Source organism: Pongo abelii, chromosome 8 (assembly GCF_028885655.2).
Source record: "Pongo abelii isolate AG06213 chromosome 8, NHGRI_mPonAbe1-v2.0_pri, whole genome shotgun sequence".
NCBI lineage: Eukaryota > Metazoa > Chordata > Mammalia > Primates > Hominidae > Pongo > Pongo abelii.
Genome location: NC_071993.2, coordinates 140,053,480 through 140,080,669, shown reverse-complemented (window position 1 = coordinate 140,080,669; position 27,190 = coordinate 140,053,480). Strand labels below are relative to the sequence as shown.

At 56.3% G+C, this 27,190-nt stretch overlaps 1 protein-coding gene across 1 annotated transcript in view; it reads left to right on the top strand.

The window, feature by feature from the left end:
• Positions 1-27,190, top strand: part of CFAP46 (cilia and flagella associated protein 46) — a 129,201-nt gene that overhangs the window by 53,420 nt on the left and 48,591 nt on the right. Inside the window, 10 exon segments of the mRNA XM_024253782.3 lie at positions 1,908-2,046; positions 2,909-3,092; positions 7,067-7,238; positions 8,479-8,684; positions 10,185-10,391; positions 11,184-11,333; positions 15,887-16,035; positions 19,664-19,762; positions 21,503-21,635; positions 22,887-23,033. Coding sequence (XP_024109550.2) covers positions 1,908-2,046; positions 2,909-3,092; positions 7,067-7,238; positions 8,479-8,684; positions 10,185-10,391; positions 11,184-11,333; positions 15,887-16,035; positions 19,664-19,762; positions 21,503-21,635; positions 22,887-23,033 — 1,586 coding nt within the window.

Sequence of the window (27,190 nt, the reverse complement as noted above, 5' to 3'; positions counted from 1 at the left end):
ATGTGAGCCTCGGTGGTCCAGGTGCTGGCACCAGAGGCGAGTCCTGCTGATAGCGTGACGGGGCTGGTGCAGGATGACACGGACTCCAGCCCTCAGCACTGTGGCCTGCAGAGTACTGGGGGAGGGCGCTGGGAGAAAGGGGTTTGTCTTTCCTTAGGGTCGTACTGTTTATCTTTAAAATTACAGAAAAGCACCAGACTTCTGAAAAGAGAAAGGGCGTGAGGGGCTGCGTAGTCTGAGAAGGCTCCAGAGGGTGGGTGGAGGCAAGAGCCATCCCGACCTGGCCCAGAGACCTGCAAGCAGCACAGCAGGGCCAGTGGGGGTGGCAGGTACAGGCGGCAGGGGTGAAGGTGGCAGGGGTACAGGCTACGGAAGCACCCGGGAGGGTAGCCAGGTGAGGGGTGGCAGGGTGTGGAGACAGCCAGGAAAACCCAAGATCCGCTACCATTAGATGGGGGTGGAGCCCGCATTGGTGCCCACTATGGTTCTCGGGCGCTCGATGCAGCAGAAATTGACTTGAGACCCAAAGTGTTTTCCAGACGAGGCTTCACTGAAGCTTATTCCTGGGATGAGAGAGGGAGAGAGGGAGAAGGAGAGGAGGAGAGAGAGAAGAGGGGAGAGGAGAGAGAGAAGAGGGGAGAGGAGAGAGAGAAGAGGGGAGAGGAGAGAGAGAGGCGAGAGAGGAGAGAGGAGAAGAGAGAGAGAGGCGACAGAGAAGACGAGAGGAGAAAGAAGAGAAGAGAGGAGAGCGGAGAGAGGAGAGCAGAGAGAGAGGCGAGAGAGGAGAAGAGAGAGAGAAGCGGGAGAGAAGACGAGAGGAGAAAGAAGAGGAGAGAGGAGAGCAGAGAGAGAGGCGAGAGAGAGAAGAGAAAAGAGAGGAGACAGATCCCTCACTGACCTCTGAAAGAGCCGGGAGGGTGTGGGAATTACCGTCAGGGGAAGGGTGTGCAGGCTGGGCCGGGCAGCACCCATGACGGGTAGGGGACGCGTCAGCATTCTGGTCGCCATGGCTGTGCTGGGTTGGGGCAGCAACAGGGCACAGACCCGCCACTCAGCACCCCTTCCCGAGGTGGGGCCTCCATGGCCTTGGTTTGATGTTTTGGATCTCCCGGGGCTCTTGGAATCCTTGACGTAAAAGGACTCTTGGCCGGGAGGTGGCAGAGTGGGCTGGGTTCTGTGCTCAGTGGGGATGTGTGAGGGATGCGGCCCTGTGTTCACCCCATCTCTTCAGGGCCCTTCAAGTTCATCTGCAGCTCGCCCAGACACTGAGGGTTCCATCCCACCAGGATCCACCCTGCTGGCTTCATGCACTCAGAGGCGCTGACGGCCCACGGGGTGCCCTGTGGAGCTGGGTGGGGCTCACCTCCTGGCAGGCAGGCGGTTTCTGCATGTGCCCTGAAGGCGGGTACCTTTGCCTCTGCGTGTCACGTGGCTCCGCTGCCTGTGTGGAGACTCGGGGATTGTTCCCGTGCCGCGGGCGCCAAGCGTGAGGACTCCCCAGCACGCACGTGGCGCTGTGTCCTCGGCCGCGGGGGAGCTTTCCATACAACTCCTGAAAGGACCCCGAGTCCTGCTCGCCGATCTTTAATACGTGGGGACACAGGGCTGTGTTTGTGAACGCAGAATTCTCCAAGGAGATGGAGAATGACAGGCAGAAACCAGCAAGGAGAGAAGACAGCTGCTTTCCGCAACGGAAAGGGAGTCCCGGGTGGCCGGTGCAGGGCTGGAGGGGCCACGCAGGTGCACAGCTCACTTCAGCCCTGCGGGGCGTGCATTGGCCTGGGCACCTCTGTAGCCACGGTTCCACCTCAGGGGCAGTGTGATGGGCAGCTTAGTCCGGGAGGTCTGAGGGCACCTTTGATGAGGGATCAGGCAGCTCCAAGGACACCCCTCCTTCTCCCTCCCAGGGGCTGAGGACGACCTGGCGCTCCGTGCTGCGCTCTACGGCCTGCTCTTCCACAGCCATGCCGACCAGGACGACTGGGAGGGTGGCCTCAAGGTGCTGGACGAGGCTGTGCAGGTGCTGCCAAGGACGGCCCACCGCCTGTGAGTGCTCCCCCCCACCGCCTGTGAGTGCTCCCCCCACCGCCTGTGAGTGCTCCCCCCACCGCCTGTGAGTGCTCCCCCCCACCGCCTGTGAGTGCTCCCCCCACCGCCTGTGAGTGCTCCCCCCCACCGCCTGTGAGTGCTCCCCCCACCGCCTGTGAGTGCTCCCCCCCACCGCCTGTGAGTGCTCCCCCCACCGCCTGTGAGTGCTCCCCCCCACCGCCTGTGAGTGCTCCCCCCACCGCCTGTGAGTGCTCCCCCCACCGCCTGTGAGTGCTCCCCCCACCGCCTGTGAGTGCTCCCCCCCCACCGCCTGTGAGTGCTCCCCCCCACCGCCTGTGAGTGCTCCCCCCCACCGCCTGTGAGTGCTCCCCCCACCGCCTGTGAGTGCTCCCCCCACCGCCTGTGAGTGCTCCCCCCACCACCTGTGAGTGCTCCCCCCACCACCTGTGAGTGCTCCACCCACTGCGTCCCCACCGGGGGTGTGCTCCCCCACCAGAGTGTGCTCCCCCCCACCGCCTGTGAGCACCCGCCTGCTGCTCCCCCACCTGGAGTGTGCTCCCCTGCTCCATGCTGTCCCCCTTTGCCCGGGCCTCCCCAGGTTCCCACTTGCGCTGGAAGACTTGACTTCCCCAGGAGAATTCAACACAGGGAGAGCGGGGACTGAAAACCCCACTCGCCCCCGAGACCCCCTGCGCAGCCCTGAGACCCCCGCTCACCCCCGAGACCTCCCCTCACCTGGGCTCTGCTTTGCTTCGTCTTTTTAAGCAGGAAGTGGAGGAATAAGTCCGGGCTGCATCACCCACATTTAAAATTCTGCCACCCGATCCCGACGTTGGTTTCTCACCTTCCCTTTCTTTAGCTTGATCTTCAAGCATATGGTCATCGTGAAGGCCAAGCTCGGGCAGAATTTTTCGATGGAAATACAGAAATTCAAGGCCGAGAGTGAGGACTACTTGGCGCGCATGTGGCACCGCCTGGCCCTGAACTCACCGAGCGTGTCTGGAGAGCTGGCCTGCTACAACAGCGCCATCCAGGCCTTGCAGGTGCGAAGCCATCAGCGTGGGTGCACGTGGTAAAATTTGTCCTTTAGTGAAAGGGAGAGCCGTGTGGACAGAAGCTCAGCCGGGACCTGGCGTGGGCAGCACGTAGAGCACCCATGGCTGACGGGCACAGAGAATGTGCCATGCGGCCCCGGGCACTCCTCTTGCTGACCAGTCAGGGACGGGGGATGGAGCTGGTTTCAGTGGTTCCTTTCCAGCATGGAGGGGTCATGGTCAGGTCCTCGTCCCTGAGCAGGGTGAGGGGGGCCCAGAGGCTGATGCCCCAAGTGGAAGCGCCCAGGCTCCTCTGGAGGCACTGGGGCTCCGACGGGCGGGTGGCTGCAGAGGAGAGCAGGCAGGGGCCCCGATGGGCGGGCAGCTGCAGAGGAGAGCAGGTAGGGGCCCTGATGGGCGGGTGGCTGCAGAGAAGAGCAGGGCTTTGCAGGGCCCTGGGATGTGGGCGTTCTGGGGACGTTGGCGTCTCTTCCCTACCCCCAGGAAGGCAAGACAGACGTTTCCCTCGATGCACTTGGGATGGGCTCAGGAGGAGATGGGCGCTTTGGTGTTGAGTCGATGCCTCTGCTTGTCAGGGGCAAGGGCCATGTGGTGCACACCCGAGAACTTCATCTTGGGGACGAAAAGGCATCCCAGGCCCCTGGTGTGAAAGGCATGAACCTTTCAACATTAGTGAAGATCTTAAAAGGCTTTTCTGTTACGCGAGCTGTTTCTCCGGCTCAGAGCAATCCTGCCCTGAGGGCTTTGGATTGTTCTGGGGTCCAGACGGCCCTCGGTGTCGGGAACTGAGGATGGTTGGGGGTCTCTGACGGTGCTGTGTGAGTGCCGGCTCAGGGCACTGGGTGGTCAAGGCAGACGCCCGGGTACCGCTGTGGGGAGCCACAGGGAGCCACTGCGCCTCGCTCCGGGGAACCAGAGGCCACGTCGTTCCTCGGCAGTTGCCCTGCTGGGGTTGGCGGGTATCAGGCAGGGACGTGGCCTTCTCCAGGGAAAGCAGGAAGGGCCTGAGGAGGGGAGGCTGTGGGCGGCTGGGGAAGGCAGGACCCAGCTGAGCCACGCTGGCCCTTGGGGCAGAAACCCTTGAAAGTGTTTTCTGTCTTCACTTACCCGAGTCCTTCCTTCAGTTGTCTTTGTTAGAGGTACAATGTGATGTTTTTAGTAAATTCTCAGGGTTATATAATCATCACCCACATACAATTTTAGAAGGTTTCGTCACCCCCCAGAAACCCTGCATCCATTAGCACTCACTCCCCATCCCTCCCTCCATCGGCCCCAGTAAGCCACAGATCTGGACATTTTCTGTAAACAGAGCCAAGCATTATGTGGGTCCTTCATTCAGCATGACATCGCCCAGGGTCATCCCCATCATTCCCGTTTAGGGCCGAGTCATATTCCGTTGCGTGTCTTACAGTCCACAGATGGCTGTTTGTGTTGTTTCTCATTATCTGCCTGCTGTGAGGAATGCTGCGGTCAGCATTTGCTCCTGAGTTCTGGCGTGGCCCCGTCCTCGTCCCCCGAGGGCACAGCCCAGCAGTGGAGTTGCTGGGCACATGGTCGCCCTCTGTGGGGCCATCAGATGAAGTGCCAGGTTGGCTCCCACAGCGGCCTCACAGGGTTGCCTTCCCGCCTGCAGGGTGTGGCTGCGGTTTCTCCACACGCTCACCAGCTCTTGATGTCGTCTCCCTGTTCTAGCTGTGCCGGCGGGTGTGAAGGGGGTGTCTCCTCGTGTTTGCCTGCATTTTCCCAGCCACTGATGACGGGGTGCATATTCCCACGTGCTTATGGGCCATTTGTGGGTTGTTGAAGAAGTGTTCATTGCGGTCCTTTGCCCATTTTTAATCTGGTTGTTTGGTTTTCGTTGCCTTATAGGAGCTCATGGTGTATTGTGGATGCAGGTTCTTTAGCAGGAGCATCATCTACAAACCCTTTCTCATTCTGTGAGCTGCTTTTTCAACCACTTCTTCACTTTCTGGCTGGCATGATTTGTGGCACAAACATGTTTTAAATTGTGATGAAATTCTAGTTGTCTATTTCTTGTTTTGTTGCTTGCGTTTCTGGCGTTGTATCTGTGAAACTGTTGCATAACCCAAGGTCTGGAAGATTTGTTCCCCTGTTTTCTTCTGAGTTTTATAGTTGTAGCTGTTATGTTAATGAGTTATACGGTGTGAGGCAGGGTCCCCGGCACTCCTCAGCCTGTGGACGCTGGGTGGCCCCGCACTTCTGTTGAGAAGATGACCCGCTCTCCCTTGAACCTCCCATCAGGGCCAAGGCCCTCCCTAACATGCACAGCTTTTGTGGGAGCCACCGCCGGCCTCCACAGCTGCTCCCCTCCTTCCCCATCCATGGGCATCCTTCACGTGGCTCCCAGGCCCCACCACCTCACCGGTTCCTCATCCTTCTCCCCTTTCCACCTCTTCATGACAGAGGAGGCCCTGGGCTAAGGGCAGGACCTCGGCCATCTGATCTCACCCCATGTCCTGAGCTAAGCACCACTGCCGCCCATTTTACCCACAAGCAATTCTGTAGCCCAGACCCCCCACCCCCTAGACCTGTGAATCCTGCTGTCTGCCTGGCCCCGCCCTGGGGCCAGCATCTTACCCAAAACCAAACGGCTGCTTTTCCCACCATTCTTCTTCTTGCATTCCCCATCAAGATGCTGCAGCTCCATCCTGCAGTGGCTGGACTCACACCCAACACCCACAACAAACCCACACCTTGCACCTAGACCCACAGACACACCCAACATAACAGCCCACAGCTGCAACCAAGACACACCCCACGTATCCCACTCCCACGCAACCTACACTACACCCCACAGGCCGCCCCTTCACACCTGTAACCCACATCTCATACACACCATTCACACCCAATACCCCCACACACAACTCACACCCGACACATCCCACACACACCACTCACACCCCACATCCCGCACACACCCCACATCCCACACGCACCACTCACACCCCACAGGGACCTGTTTGTGACGGCCGGTGCAGCGCCCAGCAGATTCATGGCTGAATAAGTGGCATGGGCCAGCAATCAGAGAGCCACAGATATTTGGCAGCAGAAATGAAGTGGCAGCGACATCCATGCGTGGTGCGTGGGGCAGTGCCAGTGCGAGGTCCACCCTGCTGGAGAAGAGTGTGGCCGTGGCCCCAGCAACACCTGTGGAGGGGAGGGTGTGATGCAGGCTAACCCCGGCTCGCAGGGCTGCGGAGGGTGCGGTGCAGGCTAACCCCGGCTCGCAGGGCTGCGGAGGGTGCGGTGCAGGCTGACCCCGGCTCGCAGGGCTGCGGAGGGTGCGGTGCAGGCTGACCCCGGCTCGCAGGGCTGCGGAGGGTGCGGTGCAGGCTGACCCCGGATCGCAGGGCTGCGGAGGGTGCGGTGCAGGCTGACCCCGGATCGCAGGGCTGGGGCTCTGCTCTGCAAGGGTCAGGTTAGGGTGGCCTCATCCAATTCCGTAGCGACAGTGGCCAAGTCTGCACGGGCCAGGCCAGGCCTTGGACTGGGCTCTGCATCTGGACACAGGACAGGGCAAGCACGTTTCCTGCCCTGCAGAGGCCTCCTTTCCAGCAGGGACACAGGGCTGCCCACAGAAACACCCAGAGAGGGCCACCCGCAGACAGGGCGACAGCAGGACCCCTGTCCTGTGTCCTGTTGCGGCGCAGGGAATGCCTGGGGACCCGGGAGGCCCCAGGAGGGTGGCATCTGCAAAGGGTGAGGAGACGCCAAGCTGCAGCCTTCCCACATGCTGCTTGTGAAAAGAAACAGCTATATCTGAAATGTCCCAATGAGCCTAAATGGCAACTTGGTCTCATTAGAGGCGGCCTGCAAACGATCACTGTGGGGGTAAGAATGAACCTTTCCTTGTAGCAAATGAGCAATAAAAGTGTTTCACTGCATCAGGAATGCCTTCAGGGCCATCCTGAGGATGTCACCCTTTCTGTTCAATCCCACAGAAGCCTGAGACGGAGTGGCAGAAGGTGGAGTACCTCATGGAGTTCGGCCAGTGGCTCCACCACAGACACTTTCCTCTCGAGGACGTGGTCTTCCACCTCCACTGGGCTGTTGAGATCCTGCTGGCCATGAAGCCGCCCGGCGACGCCCCTGAGCCAGAGCCCACACCGGATGGTGAGCTCACGCCGCTGGCAGGGTGCTGACCCCACGCCGCTCCCCAGAGCTCTGCTTCCTGCTCCGTGGTCTGGACGGCCGTTGGGCATCCACATGTCTGTGCAGGCTCTGGAGGCCAGGAGCCCCTGACACGTCTCAGCGCCGTCCTCTGCAGGGGCCCTGACACGTCTCAGCGCCGTCCTCTGCAGGAGCCCCTGACACGTCTCAGCGCCGTCCTCTGCAGGGGCCCTGACGCGTCTCAGCGCCGTCCTCTGCAGGGGCCCTGAGGGACTCAGCCTGACTGCCACCAGATGACCTTCACAGAAAGGTTCCATCCAGGTCAGGCGGAAGGCATGTTCTCAGGCACACAGCTGGGCCGGCCCGGAGGCGGCCTTCCTCAGGAGGCTGGGGGAGCGGGGGTCCTGAGCACCTCAGACCCTGTGGGCACCTCAGCCATCCCCAAAGTTGCTTCTGACTCGAGGTGGGGGCTCCGTTCTCCAGCTGCTGCTCCTCAGCAGGCCCCTGGCCACCCAGCCCCTGCTCACAGCAGTGCAGGAAAGTGGGGGTTTGCTGGCAAGTGGGGACCTGGGCAGACAATGGCGGCCCCACTGGCATCATCCAGCGCTTAAACACCGCCAGTGCCTGGGCATCAGCCCAGGGTGACCCAGGGCAGAAACTCTGTGGGGAGTGCAGGTGTGCATGGAGAGTCCCATGGGGTGGCTCCCGCAGTCCTGCCGTGAAGAGCAGAGGCCGGCAGCCCAGCTAGGGTGGCCACTCCACACACACACACACACATGCACACAGCAGGGCCGTCCTAGAGCACTCGACAATGCTGGCTTGCTCAGGGCCACCCTCCCCGCGGCCGCTGGTTCTAGCCCCCTGTCAGGATGTGTGGGCCCTGTTCAGAACTCCCAGGCCCTCGGGACAGTTGGGGACAGGAACGGGGTGCCCAGGCCAGGTGCACCTCATGAGGCTTCCAGGACACACAGGCCAGCAGGAGAGCCCTTGGGGCCTGGGGGCCTGGGGCTGGAGCTGAGAGTGGAGCTGCCCCTGGGGGTGAGTGGGCGGCCAAGCTCAGCCTTTGCAGAGTAAGTACAACACGTGGCTCTTCCCCTGGCTGCCGGCCCTCAGCAGAGTGGAGCACCGGGGGTCGGCGAGGCACCGGGCAGTCCACCACAGCCTCGGGCAGGGAAGGGACTGGCCTGGAGCCCACAGACCCGTAGCCGGGCCTCCGCTCAGCCTCGGGTACCCCGTGTTTCAGGGGAGTACATGGCTGTGCAGATGCCCCCACGGAGCCCCGTGTCCGAGGCCGAGGAGGCGGTGTCCTTGGAGCAGCTGCGTAGCGTGCGGCAGCTGGAGGCGCTGGCCCGCGTGCACATCCTGCTGGCCCTGGTGCTGTCGCCGGGCGCCGAGGGCTACGAGGACTGCTGCCTTGCAGCCTACGCCTTCTTCAGGCACATCTGGCAGGTGAGGCCCCGCGCAGGCTCCCCTGCTCCCGCAGCGCCTCCCGGGACGGGCCTCGGGCTGGGGACACTGCAGTGAGCGTTTTAAAGATAGCAGAGTCTTTCCCATCATTTCCTAAAGACCTTTGAGATGTGAGCAATTTCCTGCAACATCAGATTCTTCCTCTCTACCAAATGATTCCATCAGCATAAAAACAAGAGGCTCCCCAAAAACAAGAGACTCCCCAAAAACAAGAGACTCCCCAAAAACAAGAGGCTCCCTAAAAACAAGAGACTCCCCCAAAACAAGACTCCCCCAAAACGAGAGACTCCCCCAAAACAAGAGGCTCCCCCAAAACAAGAGACTCCCCCAAAACAAGAGGCTCCCCAAAAACAAGAGACTCCCCTCTTCACTCCTGCACCCTCCACATTCCCAGCACTCCCCAAGGGAGGGGCTCATGGCGCCCTCCAGATCAGCTGGTCCTCCCTGACACCCGCCCCGGCACCCTTGCCGACCACCACCCAAAACTGCCTCTGCCTGGTTCGCCACGCCAAGGCAGCAGCAGGTGCCTCTGTTGGCAGCTGGGGCCCGACAGCTCCTGAACCGCCCACTGACGGGGCTTCCAGAGCCTTCTTCTGCGCCCCACTCCCACCCCCCTCCTTGTCCTGCTCCTCCTACCACCTCTCCCTGTAAAGCCCACCAGGAGCAGCTGTTGGGGGCCACCCCGTGCGTCTGTCCAGGCCTCCCGCAGGCTACACCTCAGCAGGGCAGCGCCAGGCATGGCAGGCCTTTCTTCTGAGGACGAGTTTGCCCGGAGCCCCCATAGGGCATCTCAAGAGGGCCACTGCCCAGCCATGGGCAGAGCAGGAAAGGCAGGGAGGCCCCCCCATCCCGTCTTCAGAATGTTCCACGCTAGCCCCCCACCAGCCTCAACCACTGCCAGACCTGGGGCCGTGGGCACCCACGCTGCCATTCTTTGTGACTCTTCTAGGAGAATTGCTCAACGTTATTCTCATGTGTTCTTAATTAGAGACCTCGAACTCATTCACCTGAGGAGTGGCAAGTCTCCCCCAGGGCCAGCCACGCCTGCCCCAGACCCCCATGTGTCAGGGCAGCGAGGGGCCGGCAGGGCCTGCCAAGGAGATGTGCCCAGTGTCCTCCCTGCCTGGGCACATCCCCTACAAGGGCCGCTGCAGGGAGGGTGTGGGATGGCCAGCAGGGAGCCCCAGGGCCAGGGGTATCCTGCTGTGTCCCTGACAGTGGAGTGAGACTGAGGGACACCTGCAGGGCCAGCATGCTCACAGGCATGTCCCTGTAGCCCCCAGTGCCCACACCCCGGGCCAGCCCAGCTCCGTGCTCTAGGGGCTCCCCTGACGGCAGCTGACGGGGATGCAAGACCACCAGAGCACTAGAGTCTGGGGAGCCCCGCGGGTCTGAGCGTCCCTCATCCAGGAGTGGAGGGTAGGCGGAGTGGGCGGTGGGTGGGTTTTCAGTGCTGCAAATGTGGATTTCATCCCTGCCCAGGTTTCTTTGATGACAGCAGGAAAATCAGTTCCGGAAAACAGACCCCTGGCAGCAACCAGCTCACATCCGTTATTGCCTAAAAAAGAGAAGGAGAATGAGAGGAGTAAAGAGAAGGAGAAGGAGAGGAGTAAAGAGAAGGAGAATGAGAGGAGTAAAGAGAAGGACAAGGAGAAGGGAAAGGAGGAGAAAGTCAAGGAGTCCAAGCAGGTGACGCCCAGGTGGCCGTGGTGCACAGGCCGGGCCTGGGATGGCCTGTGCCTCAGTTTCCCTGCCTATCAGGGTTCTCGGAGGAGCCCGAGGTGGCCTCAGTGCAGAGGCTGGGCCCCGGCCGGCCTCTGTGCCTCAGTTTCTCTCCCTGTCAGGGTTCTTGGAGGACAATACGAGGGAATGTCTGTAAAGCACCCTGGCTTGTCCCTGGCTGGAATCCTGGGCCTGGAGCTAGCCATGTAACGCACGCAGTTTGCACAGAGCACGTTGTGCCAGGTCTGCCGGGCTCAGAGGCCATGGCAGCAGACACAGCCCAGGGCCTGGGTCCCAGAGCAGTGAGAAAAGTGTTTTTTTCATCCCATGAAACCTTTCTCTCTGCAAGTATACACTTCTCAAAGTGCCGGGCAGGTCTGAGAAACCACTTGGCTGCCCAGCTTCCCAGAGCGGGACGCTCACACCCGGACCCTGGCACCAGCACTGCTGAGCTCACCAGCCAGCTGTCACTGAGGGGAGACGCAGGAGGCAGAGGCTGCAGAGCCTTAGCTCTCGGGAGTCCTGAGCCTGGGCACCCCCAGGCCAACTCTGGCTGTGCACGGGGCAGAAAGCTTTGCGTGCAGTGCCTGGAAACTGTCAGAGGCTGGATCTGGGCGCTCGCTGGGGCCTGCTGGTGGGGGGAATGCCGGCTCCCCAGGGCTGTGGCCTGTCTGCTGCACAGCCATGCTGGGGGGCCGGGGGGTGTCTGCTGTTTCAACTCCACCGTTTCAGGTAAATCCTGTATTCTTCCCTTTCTAGTCTCAAAGCCCAGCTCCTATCAAACAACTGGAAGACTTACCCACAAGCATAGAAGAGTGGGCTTCCTACTCCTGCCCCGAGGAAGTGCTGTCTGTACTGAAACAGGACAGAAGTGACTCTACTGTTAACCCCTCAAGTATCCAGAAGCCGGTACGTTGACATAACGAAAAGGCTCAAGACCTTGGTCACAGCATGGTGTCCCCATGACCTGTCCCCAAGTCCAGTTTCCACTGTGAACTGTAGCCAGAAAAAGGAGGACAGGACAGAGTCCCATCAGCCCCCAGCCTCCCACAGGCCTTCACAGCACCACTGTCTGCCCCCAACTGCCGACACTCAGGAAAGCCTTCCTTCTTTCCCCACTCAAGTCCAACACATACCTAGCGAGACAGGACAGGTGTTCATGACAAGCTCCCACAACCGGGTGGTTAAGACAACAGAAATTGATCCCCTCATGGTTCTGGAGGCCGGAAGCCGAAAATCAGTGTCCCTGGGCCCAAATCCAGGTGTCGGGAGGGCGGCACACCCTCCAAAGGGGCCGGGGAAGATCCCTCTTGCCTCATCCCGGTCGGCCTCCGTGGTCACGTGGCCTCCTCTTTTGTGTGGATCAAATCTCTCGCTCCCTCCCACGGAATTGCATTTAGGGCACACCTGGACTATCCCAGAGACCCTCCCCACCTCGGGGTCCTCACCTTATCACATCCACAAGTCCTTTTTGCCATTCTGTAGCCATGCGCACAGCTCCAGGGGCTAGGACTGGGTGTCCACTTGCTCTCTGTGCCTTGTTGGGGTGGATTCTCTTTGGCGAGCATCCTTCACCTGGGACTCTGTCTGTGGGACCCGACCATGCTCGCTGTGTCCCCATGATTTGTTTTGTGCATTGCTGTGGGTGGCAATTACATAGACAGGCCGTGGTCTGTGTTTGTTTCCATGCATTGTTGTGGGTTGCCCATTGCGTGGACAGACCATGGTCTGTCTGTGTTTCATGCATTGCTGTGGGTGACACATTGTGTGGACAGGCCATAGTCTATCTGTGTTTCATGCATTGCTGTGGGTGACCCATTGCGTGGACAGACCATGGTCTGTCTTGTGTTTCATGCATTGCTGTGGGTGACACATTGTGTGGACAGGCCATAGTCTGTCTGTGTTTCATGCATTGCTGTGGGTGACCCATTGCGTGGACAGACCATGGTCTGTCTGTGTTTCATGCATTGCTGTGGGTGACACATTGTGTGGACAGGCCATAGTCTGTCTGTGTTTCATGCATTGCTGTGGGTGACGCATTACATGGACAGGCCATAGTTCATCCATCCGCCTGCTGGTGGATGGGTTGTTTCTGGTTAACAGCTACTACATGAAGCTTCTGTGACTATCCGTGCACTGTGTCCTGGTGCCCACATGCCCCCATGCCTGGAGGACACACCCATCACAGACTTTCTGGACCATGGAGGATGTGAATCTCCACCTGTGGTGTTTGGTGCCACGCTGCCATGCTGGTCATGGAATGATTTCCATAGTGGTCATTCAGTTCACTGCCGTGCCTGCTGTGGGTAGAGTGGCCCTGCGCAGATCCCTGCTAATGCCACTCCCTTCAATATCAGCAGCCGGTGGGTGGGCAGGGGCATTCCCCATGGTTTAATGGGACACCCCTGGCCACAGTGAGGTTGGCCTTCAGTGCTTCCTATCCTTGGAGATCCTCTTTCGTGATGTACCCTCCAGGCTGTCACAAAAAGCTTAATTAAGCTTTCTGACTTTTCCTGATTGGTTTGAAGGAATCCTTTATTCTGGAAAATCACATGAGCAGCCGTGTGACCAGCAGATCTGCCTCCACTTCGTGCCTTGCCTTTCCACTCTGTTAAGGAGTTCTTTTTGGGAACAGGGATTAGTAGTTTTAATATAATAAGAGGCATTAGTTTTTTCCTTTGTAATTGGTCAGTTTTTTGTGTGTCCTTTTTTTTGATGTTTTCATTTCTGGAGGTTGTACAGATATTCTGTTATAGTATTTTTCCAAAAAGTGGAAATATTTTGCACCTTTATAGTTTTGCCTGTCACCTGAACTTGATGTGTGTGTGGTGTGAGGTAGGGGTCAAGCCTCAAGCTTGGCAGTCAGGGTGTCCCGTTGTTCTGACACCACTTCCTGAAATGTCACTGGCCACCTTCCCTGCTGGCTGCACTGGGCTTGAGCAGGTGCCCACCTGTGCATGGGGCTGCTTTGGGGTCTCTCTTGCTTCCTGTTAGTTTTTTGTCCTTGCAGCGTCATCTCAATGTCAATTACTGAGCTTCACAACCATGAGTATTTGGTAGAGAAAATCTCCTTACCTCATTCTTCAGGACGGTTGGGCTATTCTTTTTATTCTCCATTGCACGTCCATGTGTATTTTCGAATCAGTGTGTCAGGACCCATCACAAACCCTGGTAGAGTTTTTACTGACATTGCATTGAATCTGTAAATTACTTTGTGGAGAACTGACATTGTTATGGTGTTCAGCCTTTTGATCCATGGACATGGTCTGTCTCTCCATTGACTTAGGTCTTCTTCAGCATCTCTTAACAATAGACCAGAGTTTTCTGCATGGCAGTTATGCATGTCAGATTTATTTCTGTGTATTTGATATTTTTGATGCTGTTGTTAATATAGCTTTTTTGTTTCATGTTTAAATTCCAGATAAACTATAGAAATGTAATTGTTTTCATTTTGGCCTTGTAAGCATCCATTTTGTTAAGCTCTTTATAACTTTAGTAATTTGTCTGTAGATTATTTTGGATTTTGTGTGTACATCGTCGTTTTATCTGCAAACACATTTTTCTTTTTTAGTTTCCACTCTTTACACTGTTTTTTCTTTACCTTGCCTTATATTCTGGCAAGGACCTCCAGTATGAGGTTGAATAAAAATGGTGATAACATCTATTTTTATGTTGCGCACCCTATCTCAAAGGAAAGTTTCCAACATTTTACTCTGAAGTATAATTGATGTTTGTTGTAGGTTTTTGTAGCTCTTTATTGATTAAGGAAGTTTATTTCTATTCGTTAATAATTTTAGTCATGAATGCTTTTATATTTTTCTCCATCTATGCAGATGATGTTTTCCTCCTTCATTCCTTGAATTAATTACCTTGATTCTTTCTAATGATTATCACAACAGGGCAGCTTGGCTGTGCTGTCACTCACTTTATGTCACCAGCTTTGGTTGGCGGCTCTTGTGTCCAGGGTGTGTGCATCTGTGCTTGTGAGGAAGACGATGTTTAATTTTCCTTTCTTGTGTGTCCTCCTCAGGATGTGGTAAAAGTTATGCTGGCCTTTTAGTCAGTTAGCAAGTGTTGCTTTCTGACCATTCTTAGGAGAAATTTGTATAAGATTGGTGGTTATTTCATCCTTAAATATATGGAAGAATTCTCTGGTAAAGCCATCTGAGCCCAGAGCTTCTGTTTGGGAAAATTTTAAATTATGGATCCAATTTATTTCATAGTTATAGAATTCTTCAGAGTTTCTGTTTCTTCTTGTAACAGTTTTCATGGGTTGAGTTTTTCTGGGATGTTTTTATTGAAAATACATTTTGGATGTATTGCCATGAAGTTGTTCTCAATGTCCTTGTATTACCTTTTAATGCCTGTGGGACCTGTAGAGCCCTGTCACCCCTCGCTCACTCTCCCGATCAGCCTCACTGGGAGTGATCAATTCCACTGACCTCTCAAAGGACCCTGTGCTTTCTAGGCTGCCCGCACGGCCCCTCTGCCTGGCTGTCATCCCTGAGGGGATGGCCTCCTCCTAGATTGCCTGGAATTCTGAGGTGCAGCCCTTCAAGAACCCAGCCTGAGAGAGAGAGTGAGAGAGTGGAGCTCTTGGTGGGCCCTGAACCCCATTTTCTAAGCCCAGCCTGCAGCACGATGTGGAGCCCCATGGGGCCCTTAGCTGCCTCAATGCCTGATAGCCAGGCTCTTGTTACTGTATGCCTCAGTGCCTGATAGCCAGGCTCGTATCCCTGGATGCCTCAGTGCTTGATAGCCAGGCTCGTGTCCCTGGATGCCTCAGTGTCTGATAGCCAGGCTTGTGTTACTGGATGCCTCAGTGCTTGATAGCCAGGCTCGTGTCCCTGGATGCCTCAGTGCCTGATAGCCAGGCTTGTGTCCCTGGATGCATACTGACTTCCAGATCTCGGCCCAGTCATTCTTTGGATATTGATTACCCTCCAGTTCTTAGAAGTACATTTTTGCAACAGGTCATCCAACTTTCCTAATGTTCCACTCAAGAGTAATGGTTTTAACAAACCGAGTCCAACATCATAGGAAGCATTAGCTCTTCTCTATATATTAAATTTTTAAGTGGTTGTATGCGCACACAAAGAAATTCTGTCTCTAATGAGTCAGTAGATTTTAGTGGAAAAATGAAACAAACACATAAATTTGAATAAATCCATGAATGGGTGTGTTTCTTGTGAGGATCTTCATACTTGGGTGCTGATGTTCACAAAGATTATCACGTGACAAAATGAAACCCACGAGTGGAAGAGGGAAGGAAGATAGCACAGCCTCCATCCATCCCACAGAAACGCACTGAGCACCTGCTGTGTGCGGACACACACTGAGCACCTGCTGTGTGCAGACATGCGCTGGCATGGGGAGGGAGGGAGTTCTCTGAGGAAAGACCCGTATGCTTGTGGTCTACACCTGCTCCTGGGACCTCCTGTGTGTGTTGTGTGTCCATGCAGACGTACAGTTTGTATTTCCTGGACCACCTGGTCAAGGCCCTGCAGAAGATGTGCCTGCACGAACTCACGGTTCCCGTCCTGCAGTTGGGGGTGCTGATTTCGGACTCCGTGGTGGGAAGCAAGGGCCTAGCGGATCTCTACCACCTTCGGTGGGTACAGCTCCTTTTTCGGAGTGTGATTTCCCCAAAGCAATACAAAAATGAACAACATGTTAAGGCATTAATTCTGTAGTTGACTGTGTAAATAATAAAGTACCTGGGACTTGAACACCAAGTAAATAAAAATATTTGAATATAAAAATGGTATTCTTGGTTGGGACGGGAGGACTATTTGATCCCAGGAGTTTGAGACCAGCCTGGGCAACATAGCAAGACCCTATCTCTACAAAAAATTTAAAAAATATATTAGCCAGGTATAGTGACACACACACCTGTTGTCGCAACTACTCAGGAGGCTGAGGCAAGAGGATCACCTGAGCCTAAGAAATGGAGGCTGCAGTGAGTTATGATCATGCCCCTGCACTCTAGCCTGGGCAACAGAGCATGACCCTGTTACTAAAAATTTAAAAGATAAAATATGATATTTTTATTTTAAAATTTCTACCTGATCCTTAGGAGAATATTCTTGTTTTAAGGAAATACAGGCATATCTTGGAGATATTACAGGTTGTGTTCCAAAACAAAACAAATATCACAATAAAGCAAGTCACATGAATTTTTTGGTTTTCCAGAGTATATAAAAGTTAGGTTTACACTATTCTGTAGTCTATTAAGTGTGTGATAGCATTATGTCTAAAAAAATGTACATACATCCATTTAAAATGTATGTACTCAAAATGCTAAAAAGGCTGGCAATTTCTTAAAATAAGACAACAATAAAATTTGCCACATGGATCAACTCTTTCACAAAAGATTTCTCTGTAGCATGCAATGCTGTTTGATAGAATTTTACCCATGGCAGAAGTTCTTTCAAAATTGGAGTCAGTCTCTTAAATGCTGCTGCCACTTTATCAACTCAATGTCTGGAATATTCTAGGTCCCTTTTGTCATTTCCACAGTGTTCACAGCGTCTTCACCAGGAGCAGATCCCGTCTCAAGAAACCACTTTCTCTGCTCATCCATAAGAGGCAATTCCGCATCCATTCAAGTTTTCTCTTGAGATTGCAGCAATTCAGTGCCATCTTCAGGCTCCACTTCTGATTCTACTTCTCTTGCTCTTTCCCCCACATCTGTAGCTCCTTCTACTGAAATCTTGGATCCTTCAAAATCATCCACGAGGGTTGGAATCAACTTCTTCCAAATTCCTGTTAATGCTGCTATTTTGGCCTCCTCCCATGAATCAGGAATGTTCTTAATGGGATCTAGAATGGTGAATCCTTTCCAGAAGGTTTTCAATTCACTTTGCCCAGATCCATCAGAAGAATCACTCTCTGTGGCAGCTATAACTTTATTAAATGTGCTTCATAAATAGTAAGACTTGAAAGTCGAAATGCTTCCTTGATCCATGGGCTGCATGGATGCGGTGTTAGCAGTGGTGTTAGCAGGCCTGGAGATGGCATTCGTCTCCTTGTACATCTCCGTGAGCACTCTTGGGTGGTCGAAGCATTGCAAATGAGCAGCACTATTTTGAAAGGAATCTGTTTTTCTGAGCAGTAGGTCTCAATAGTGGGCTTTAAATATTCAGCAAACCATGCTGTCAACAGATGTGCTGTCACCAGGCTTTGTTGTCCACTTACAGAGCACAGGCAGAGTAGATTGAGCATCATTCTTTTTTTTTTTTTTTTTTGAGATGAAGTCTTGCTCTGTTGCCCAGGCTGGAGTGCAGTGGCGCAATCTCAGCTCACTGCAAGCTCCACCTCCCAGGTTCATGCCATTCTCCTGCCTCAGCCTCGTGGGTAGCTGGGACTACAGGTGCCCACCAACACGCCCAGCTAATTTTTTGTATTTTTTTTTAGTAGAGATGGGGTTTCATCATGTTAGACAGGATGGTCTCGATCTCCTAATCTTGTGATCTGCCTGCCTCGGCCTCCCAAAGTGCTGGGATTACAGGCGTGAGACACCGCGCCTGGCCAATTGAGCATCATTCTTAAAGGCCCTGGGATTTTCAGAATGGTGAATGAGGATTGGCTTCAACTCAAAGTTCCCGGCTGTGTTAGTCCCTGGCAAGAGAGTCAGCCTGTGCTTGGAAGCTTGGAAGCCAGGCATTGACTTTTCTTCTCTAGCTCTGAAAGTCATGGAAGGCATCTTCTTCCAATAGAAAGCTGTGCAGTCTACAGTGGAAATCTGTTGTTTAGCGTAGCCACCATCAGTGCTCTTATTAGCTGGATCTTCCGGCTAACTTGCTTCAGCTTCTCCATCAGCACTTGCTGCTTCACCTGGCACTTTTATGTGATGGAGACAGCTTCTGTCCTTAAACCTCACAAGCCCACCTCTGCCACTTCAAACTTTTCTTCTGCAGCTTCCTCATGTCTCCCAGCCTTCATGGGATTGAAGAGAGTGAGGGCCTTGCTCTGGATGAGGCTTCGGCCTGAAGGAATATTGTGACTGGTTTGATCTTCGGCGCAGACCACGGAAACTTTTTCATACTGGCACGGAGGCGGCTTCACCTCCTCGTCATTTGTATTCATATGTTCCCTGTAGGAGCTTCTCATTTCCTTTCAGAACTTTCCCTTTGCACTTACAACTTGGTCAACTGGTGCAGGGGGCCAAGCTTCCAGTCTGTCTCCACTTCTGACGCGCTTTCCTCCCTGAACTGAATCATTTTTGACTTTTTCTTTAACGTGAGAGACGTGCACCTTTTCCTTTCTCCGGAACACTTAGAGCCCGTTGTAGGGTTATTAACTGGCCTAATTTCAAAATTTCTGTGTCTTGGGGAATAGGGAGGCCCAAGGGGAGGGAGAGAAATGGGGGAGCAGCCAAGCCGTGGAGCAATCAGAGCCCACGGGACATTTATCGACTCAGTTCACTGTCTTATATGGGCGTGGCTGATGGTGCCCCAAAACAATTACAATGGTAACCTCAAAGATCACTGAACACAGATCACTGTAACAGAATCATAATAATGACAAAGTTTAAAATATTTTGAGAATTACCAAAATGTGACACAGAGACACCGAGTGAGCAGGTACTGTTGGAAAATGGCGCCGATGGACTTGGTCGCTCAGGGCTGCCCCAGAGTTTCAATTTGTAAAATATGCAATATCTGAGCAGCGCAGTACGGCACAGTGTGATAAATGGAGGTGCGCCCGGGCCCCAAACGATCTGGGAGAAAGACTGCAAGTTGCATCCTCAGCTTGCTCAGATATCCCAGGGGCGGGCCCGGGAGAGGAAGCTGGAGCAGGCATGGCCACGGGGCTGAGAGGGGCCACCGGGGCCCGCACAGGGATGCTTCCTGGTGTCTGTGCAACTTTCCTGCTTGCCTGAAAGCACTTTACAAGAATAGGGTTTTCAACAGGAGTCGAGGCTTCTCTGCTTGTTGTGGTGGGTGCTGAGCCCACCTGAGGGCCTCCTCTTCTCCTCGTATGGCGTCCAGGAGGCAACAGATAATGCCTCACACGAGATCTGTGAAGGAGCGGGAAGAGAATCCCCCCTGAAATTAGATGGAGCTACTGGCACTTTTCCCTAGTAATTTCGCTTACCTTTAAAAATGGTTGAAAATGCCATCCAAGTATGCCTCGATGTGTTAGTTGACCGTTTTCTGTGAAGCACACTAGCAGCTTCGCTTCTGGCTCGCTCCGCGCCCGCGCAGCACTGACTCTTCCGGCCACACTCCCCACAGCCTCGCCCACGTGTGCTCCGAGCTGAAGCTGAGAGAAGCAGCCACGCACCATGAAGAGGCGATCGGGCAGGTGTACGTCAGTGAGCTGGAGCAGGCCAGGTGTGTGCAGTCCCACCCTGCGCGGCCTGGGGTTTGAGTCTCGCCCTTGGCGCGGCCACCCTCTTCCCTGGACTCCTGCCCCTCTGGGGAGAGTGAGCACTTGGGGGACACGGCTGTGGCCGGTTCTCCTGGGTCGTGCTGGAGGTGGGTTGTGGGGAGAAGCTCCTCACAGAGGGAAGGAGGGGCGGTGAGGGGGGCTCCCCAGGGTGGCCCGAGCCCCTCCCCGGAGCACAGAAAGGCTGGGTGCTGGGCCCTGGACCCTTGGGTGCTGGGCACCGGGTCCTGAGGCAGTGCTCGGTCAGGCCACTCGTGTGTCCGGCAGCCTTCAGGCACGAGTTCACTTCAGAGCTGTTGAAGTTTACTAACGTCAGGCTGTTTAACAACTAACTCTCGTTAGTGTAGCAAATCACTTTTAGATTTAGAGACCATCTCAGAAATACTTCTGTGCTGTGATTGTATATTGTTCTGTTTTTATTAGTTTTTACAAGATACTTTTTAAAATTACGTAAGTGATACATTTTATAGTGAAAATCTTAAAACATGTAGATGAAAGAAAGAGGAAAATAAAGCTCACGATTGGCCCCATCATTCAGCATAACCCTGTTCATATTTTCACGTATGCTCTTCCAGCCATTTCCCCGTTACACAGAAACAGATGCTGTTATGGTGAAAGTGGAATTAAGCTCTCTATACCCTTTCACTTAGCGGCTTGTGGTAACCAGCGTTCACCTGCAATGTGAACTCTGCGTTTTTCAGTATCATGAGTTATCTGTGCACCATGAGTTATCTGTGCAGCCCGGCTGAACATTGGAACCGTGTCCACACTCTCCTGGTATAAGGGGCGTAGAGCAGTGTCCCAGGAACCTGGTCTTTGGCCCAGTTGTCCTCACAGCCCTAAAATAACTTTGGAGCAAAGGAATTGTGGAGGCCATAGGGTCCTGGTTCCCTCCTGTTCATTTGTTTACGAGCTGTGGAGGGTGGCAGACGGCAGAGGCCAACGCGGTGTGGGGTGGCCAGCGCGGTGTAGTGTGCTGGGAGCAGTGACGTCTCGGCGGCAAAGGGGCCTCGACTTGGAACGCGCGTGGCCGGGGAGGCCTGGGCAGAGGGGCCCGCAGGCCTTGGGAGAGGGTCAGAGGTCAGAGGACGAAAAGGCCCCGGGGCTGGGCCTGCCGGGTCTTGACCTCTGCTGTGACCCTGTGCTGGCCTGTCTTCTAAAGGACCTCTCTGGACATGGTGTGGCAAATGGCCAGGGCCTGGTGTTCATGACACAGCAGAAGGTGGGACAGCTAGGGGCCGTGGCCGGGGCCAGGTGGAGCAGTGAAGGGGAAGGTAGCAGACGCCTTGAAGACCCTGTGGGAAGGCCGAGCGGGGAGCAGGAGCCCACCCAGGGACCTGTAGTTGGTGCCAAACTTTCAGGTGGGGGTGCCCGCGGGAGGCACAGCGGGGCCGGGGGCTGGGCACGCCAGAGAGATGGAGTCTGAGATGCTCATTAAACACCTGTCAGGCTGTCAAATAGCAGCTGGACATGAGTTTGGAGTTTGGAAGAGAGAACCAGCGATGGACACAAATCTGGGAGTCAGATGTGCCGTTAGATCCCAAGGATTTTAAAAAATCTTTTTAAACACTCGCGTGAAGAATGTAACTATGGCTGTTTTCATTTGCGTTTCTTTGGTTACTCATGAAGGGACATTTTTGTGGCCATGTGGCTCTTTTGCATATTGTCTGTTTTCCTCGCATTAGCTGCAGAAAAGAGATCGCGTTGAAAAAAGAGAAAAATAAGGAGCCTTTATTAGAAGAAAGCCTGCCAACACTGGATGAGCAGACACTTCCCGTCCAGCCTGGGGAGATCAAACCACTGGAAGCCAAGGACAAGGTAACCTCACCATCCAGAATCCTTCTGACCCACAGCCCAGTGGACGCCGGTGCCTCATGGCCATGCAGGGCTGCAGCTGAGCCAGGAGGCCGGCCTGTGTGTCAGTGTGCGAGGGGCCGGCCTGTGTGTCAGTGTGTGAGGGGCCGGCCTGTGTGTCCTGCAGCTGAGCCAGGAGGCCGGCCTGTGTGTCAGTGTGCAAGGTGCAGGCCTGTGTGTCAGTGTGCGAGGGGCCAGCCTGTGTGTCAGTGTGCGAGGGGCCGGCCTGTGTGTCAGTGTGTGAGGGGTCGGCCTGTGTGTCCTGCAGCTGAGCCAGGAGGCCAGCCTGTGTGTCAGTGTGCGAGGGGCTTCCTGTGAGTGATTTGTCGTCCCATGGGCCGTGGAGTTCCCCGGGAAAGATGAGCTTTATGTGCACCACGGGCCTCCCTGGAACAGGCCTGCCGGGCGCCTGGGCAGAGGCTGAGAAAAGGTGGGGGCAGCAAAGAGGGGGCTCCGCCTGGAGGTCCCCGTCGTCTGACAGAACTTGTTCTCCCACCACCTGGGTTTCCCTCAGCAGGAGAGCACAGCACCCCTCTGCATTTGCCCATCAAGGAAGGTGACCAGCCCGGCCCCTAACCCAAAACGCAGTTACTGTGGGAGCACCGTGGACGGGCAAAGGCCATGCTTCCTGTGACCTGGCAGTCAGGACAGGACAGGGGCTCAGCACAGGACCTGGATCCAGAACACAGCAGTGCGGGGCTCAGCCACCGCCCCAGGCGGGGGGCTCTGCTTAACAAGGAGAGGCTGGGGGGATGTGGGGTAGGCCCAGATCCTAGTGCAGGGGCTCAGCCACTGGCCCACACCCGGGGCGCCCTAGCAAGGCTGGGTGCACAGCCGCAGGCAGGCACAGATCCCAGGGTTGGTCGGCAGCACGAGGTGGAGCAAGGGGTCCTACACCCCAGTGTGTGTGTGTGTGGAGTAGCAAAGGCTCTACGTGGCTAGTGGTGGGCTTGGTTGGCTGCAAGGGGATTCGTGAGAAGAGAGAGGTGCACAGGGTGCAGGAGGTCTGTTGGGGGAAAGGCAAAGGCCTGAGCTCTGGCCTTGGGGCACACGGGGAGCTTGCGAGGTACCCACGGTGCCTAGGCCAGTAGGGAGCCCTCGGTGTGCTGTAGCTCCCTATATGGTACAGACGGCTCCTGAGCCAGAGCCTGTCCCATGAGACCGAGAGGTCACAAGTGTCAGGACTGTGCCGCCTGGGGCTGTGGTGTCTTACAGATTTTGAAGATGAATGGGGAGACCGGGAGGGACCTGGATGGGACGTCCTTTCCCCACCTGTGGATGCTAAAGGCAGAAGTTCTGCTGGAGATGAACCTGTACCAACCTGCACGGCTGCTCCTGTCGGAGGCTTACCTGGCTTTCCAGGTGAGGAGCCCCTCCCAGCCCATCACCATCCACAGCTGCTCCCAGCACACTGTGCACAGTGGAGGGGCTGCGGGCAGAAGCTTGGGCTGTAGCGTTCAGCTCTAGCAAGGCCACGTGCCTCTCTTGTCTGGGTCCAGCTCTCTGCGGGCAGTCAGTCCTGCGCATCCTCTGTCTGTCCGTCTTTTGCTCTGCCACTCAAAGTTTGCTGAAGTTTCTATTTCCAGTACCTGCTGTCGGTCTCTGCAACCTCTCGTTTCTCTTGGGTGTCGGTGGCTCCGCTCTGCCTCCTGCCACGGTCAGTTTCTTACCTTCTGAGGCTGGACGAGAACTTGGAGAACCCCAGAGGGTGTCTCTGCCAGAAGCGCCACTTTGTTCTAGAAGGGGGATCGTGTGTGGCGCTGCCTGGGTCCAGGGATCCAGGCCTGGTCTGGTCTTTGTTTGTTTTGCTCTCACTCCCTGGATGTGACCCTTACGGTCCCCAGCAAAAGCCCCGGGACGTTTGCTGAGGCCCCGTCTCCCCGGCGGGCGCTGCAGCTGTTCGGTCTCAGCTGGTTCCTGCCAGGCTTTGTGACATCCTGCTCTGCCCTGAGCAGCCAAGCCCAGCTGACAGCCCTGAGGGGGAGTGCGGACCTCGGACCCTTTGCCTCGGCCCCTCCTCCTGGGACTGGCCCTGCAAGCCTCAGCACCGGAAGCCCCAGCTGCAGCCTCCTCTCCTCACCCCGGGTGCCTGCATTCCCCCAGCAGGGATGGCAGCCCCAGGAAAAAGCCAGATGGATGGAGGCCCACGGGTGCTTCTCTCTGTGCAAAGAATGTAGTTGCCAGTTTTTGCCAGCACTGACTGCCCTCCAAACTCACCTCAGACACGTGGTGACATCTTCTGTCCAGATTTTAGAGTTGCTTTCACTGGGAGGGTGAGGCAGAGCTACAGAAGCAGACAGCCTGTCACTTGCTTTGAAGAAAAACTCCAGAAAAAGAGAGGGTCCTAGAATGGTGTAAAAATTCAGTGATGCCCATCAAAGCCTTGAGAGGTTCAGACTTTATCTCTGGCACTGAGGGCAGGTGTGTGCAGGTCTCAGGCAGGGGGACAGGTGTGTGCAGGTCTCAGGCACTAGGGACAGGTGTGTGCAGGTCTCAAGCAGGGGGACAGGTGTGTGCAGGTCTCAGGCGGGGGGACAGGTGTGTACAGGTCTGAGGCACTGGGGACAGGTGTGTGCGGGTCTCAGGCACTGGGGACAGGTGTGTGCAGGTCTCTGATAGGAGGGACAGGTGTGTGAAGGTCTCAGGCAGGGGGACAGGTGTGTGCAGGTCTCAGGCACTGAGGGCAGGTGTGTGAAGGTCTCAGGCAGAGGGACAGGTGTGTACAGGTCTCTGATAGCAGGGACAGGTGTGTGCAGGTCTCAGGCACTGAGGACAGGTGTGTGAAGGTCTCAGTCAGGGGGACAGGTGTGTGCAGGTCTCAAGCAGGGGGACAGGTGTGTGCAGGTCTCAGGCAGGGGGACAGGTGTGTACAGGTCTGAGGCACTGGGGACAGGTGTGTGCGGGTCTCAGGCACTGGGGACAGGTGTGTGCAGGTCTCTGATAGCAGGGACAGGTGTGTGAAGGTCTCAGGCATGGGGACAGGTGTGTGCAGGTCTCAGGCACTGAGGGCAGGTGTGTGAAGGTCTCAGGCAGAGGGACAGGTGTGTGCAGGTCTCTGATAGCAGAGACAGGTGTGTGCACACCAGGGTCAAAAGGGAGCTTGTCTAAGGAAGGGACTGAGGATGCTGTGGACAGCTGGGGAAGGGACACACATGGTTGCAGCATTCTTTTAGCCGCAGCCACAGGAGAGGGCCAGCGTCTGCTGGGGCCGCAGGGCTGGAGGTGTGGAAGAGCTGCTGGGAGCTCCCGGGGCAAGAGTCAAGCCCCCGAGGTGGGCAGAGGCCCGGCCTCCCTCACCCCGGGGTCGGGAGATGGTGGGAGGTGGTGAGAGCCCTGGGACTTAGGGAGTGAGTCTGCCTCATGCCGGGGCCTCCGTGGTCCTGAGCTCTGGGACTTGTGGAGTGAATCTGCCTCATACCTGGGGCCACCGTGGACCTTGGAGCCCAGCCCCAGGACAGACGTGATGGGTGCTGGACTCTCACGAACACCGGGTTTGCCGCCCTCCTTCCTGCGGCCGGGGGCTGTTTTGCAGGGACTTTGTTTCACAGCAGGCGCTTCTGACAGGAAGTTGTTTGTTTCCTTGGTCTTTCCCGCCCTCTTGCCTGAAGGCCTCCTAGCTCCTGTCCTCAACGTTGCCCTCAGCTCGCCCTGGCTTCTCAGCCACACCCACAGCACAGAACGCCTGCCTTCATGTGCTGCCCCCACAGCCCCTCCTGAACCTGCGCCCCCAGGCCGGCGATGGGAGTGTGCTCTGCCCTTTCACTCTGGACTCTCCTCCGCGGGGCTCTCTCTGTCCTGCTGGTGGCACCTCCCCTCTCGGGCCCACCCACACGGTAGCCTTGTCTCTCGGGGTCTGACCTCCCCTGGGCTCTCCCGCTGTGGCCTCAGCACTCAGCACGCAGACCCCTGCTGACCTCAGAGACCTCCGGGCTGGAACCATCTGCCTTGGGGGCTGTGACTGTTCTTGTGCTGCCCACTCCTCAGGACAGGGCTGTGCCCCTCCACTCAGTGTCGGCCCTGGAAACCCTGGCATCAGCCTCACGCACCCCCACCCCACCCCACCCACCCTGTCCTCTCCCTGCCTTCTGGGCGCTCCTCACCCCTGGCCAAGCTCTGTCCCACCTCCGCACCCTCCTCCTCTCCATGTGGAAGCCCCTGCCTGCCCTGTCGCCGGCCTCTGGCCCACTGTAGCTGCCCTCAACAAGCCCCGCAGGGGCCCGGCCCCTTTGGACCCTTGCCAGCCCTGATCTCTGGGCCCAGCCACAAAGCGCCTCCCCCTCTTCCCTCCTCAGAGGCCTGCAGCCCCCTGCCAGGCTTGGTCCAGAGGCCAGGAATACCCTTCCACAGAGCCCAGCCACCCACCTGCCTACCCTCAGGCCGCCTGACTGCCCACGAGGCTGCTGTGGACCCAGGCCCTGCCTACGCCGTCTGGCGGTCACAGCCATGCCCAGGTGCATGCAGGCTGTGGCGTCCAGGTGGATCCTGTGTCGGGCAGGGGTACAACTGGGGCACCCCTCCCTAGTGGCTGGGGCCCCTCCCTCGTCCTGGGCATCTAAATGCATGGAACAGCCAGAAATGGAGCCATTAGCAGCTGGGATACCTGTTCTCTGGCGGGTAGCCCCAGCTCATCAGCCCACCCTCCCCTCTGTCCCCACACCTGCACCTACACCTGGGAGGGGCCTGCCCAGGTCCAAACGAGCACACAGGGCATCTTGTTTGGCCAGAAAGTGATGCATGGGAACAGGACGCTGCCTTTCCACTGCAGAAGACACTCGGGCAGCCCTGCAGCTGGGACCGGCTTTCCCACTGCCGCTCCCGTCCTCTCCTCACCCTCTGACCAGCACCCCTCTGTTCTTAGCACAGGCTGCCCTGTGTTTCTGTCCCAGATCATGTGGCTGCCCAGCTCCCTGGCTGCAGGCCCCCAGATGGGCAGGCCGGGCTCTGGGAGCCTCTGAGCCGCTCTCGGCATCAGTGTCCAGGTACGGCTGTCCCAAAGCCTTTCGCCCCAAGCAGGAGACCCTAAAAGACAGGGCCAGGACAGGGCCAGCAGGAGCCCCAGGAGGCTCCAGGGACGAAGTTTTCTGCCACTCAGCTCAGGCAGAGGGAGACAAATCCCCCCGAAGACCAGCCAGAGTAGGGCTGCACCTCCCTGAACGCCGATTCCGCTTGTCAGCTCATCATTGAAATATAATTAAATGGAATGAGATACAGTCATGCGCGCTGCAGCCGGTGCTGACTCCAGAGAAGCCTCTGGAGGGCGGGGAGGGCGGGTGTCCTACTCGAGGAGCCACAGGGCGGCAGGAGCCGGGCAGGACCGCAGGTCCTGTCAGGGAGAGCGAGGGCGGCCATGGGCCCCACCCTTCCGCTGCCAGAATGAGCGGCCCTGTCTTCCCCTCACCTGGTGCCTCTGTCTGTCTCTGCCTCTCTGTCTCCCTCTTCCTTCTCTCTGCCTGCTCCTATCTCCCCACCTGCACACATCTGTAGAGGAACCCACGCATGTCTGAGTCTCTCTCCTTCAG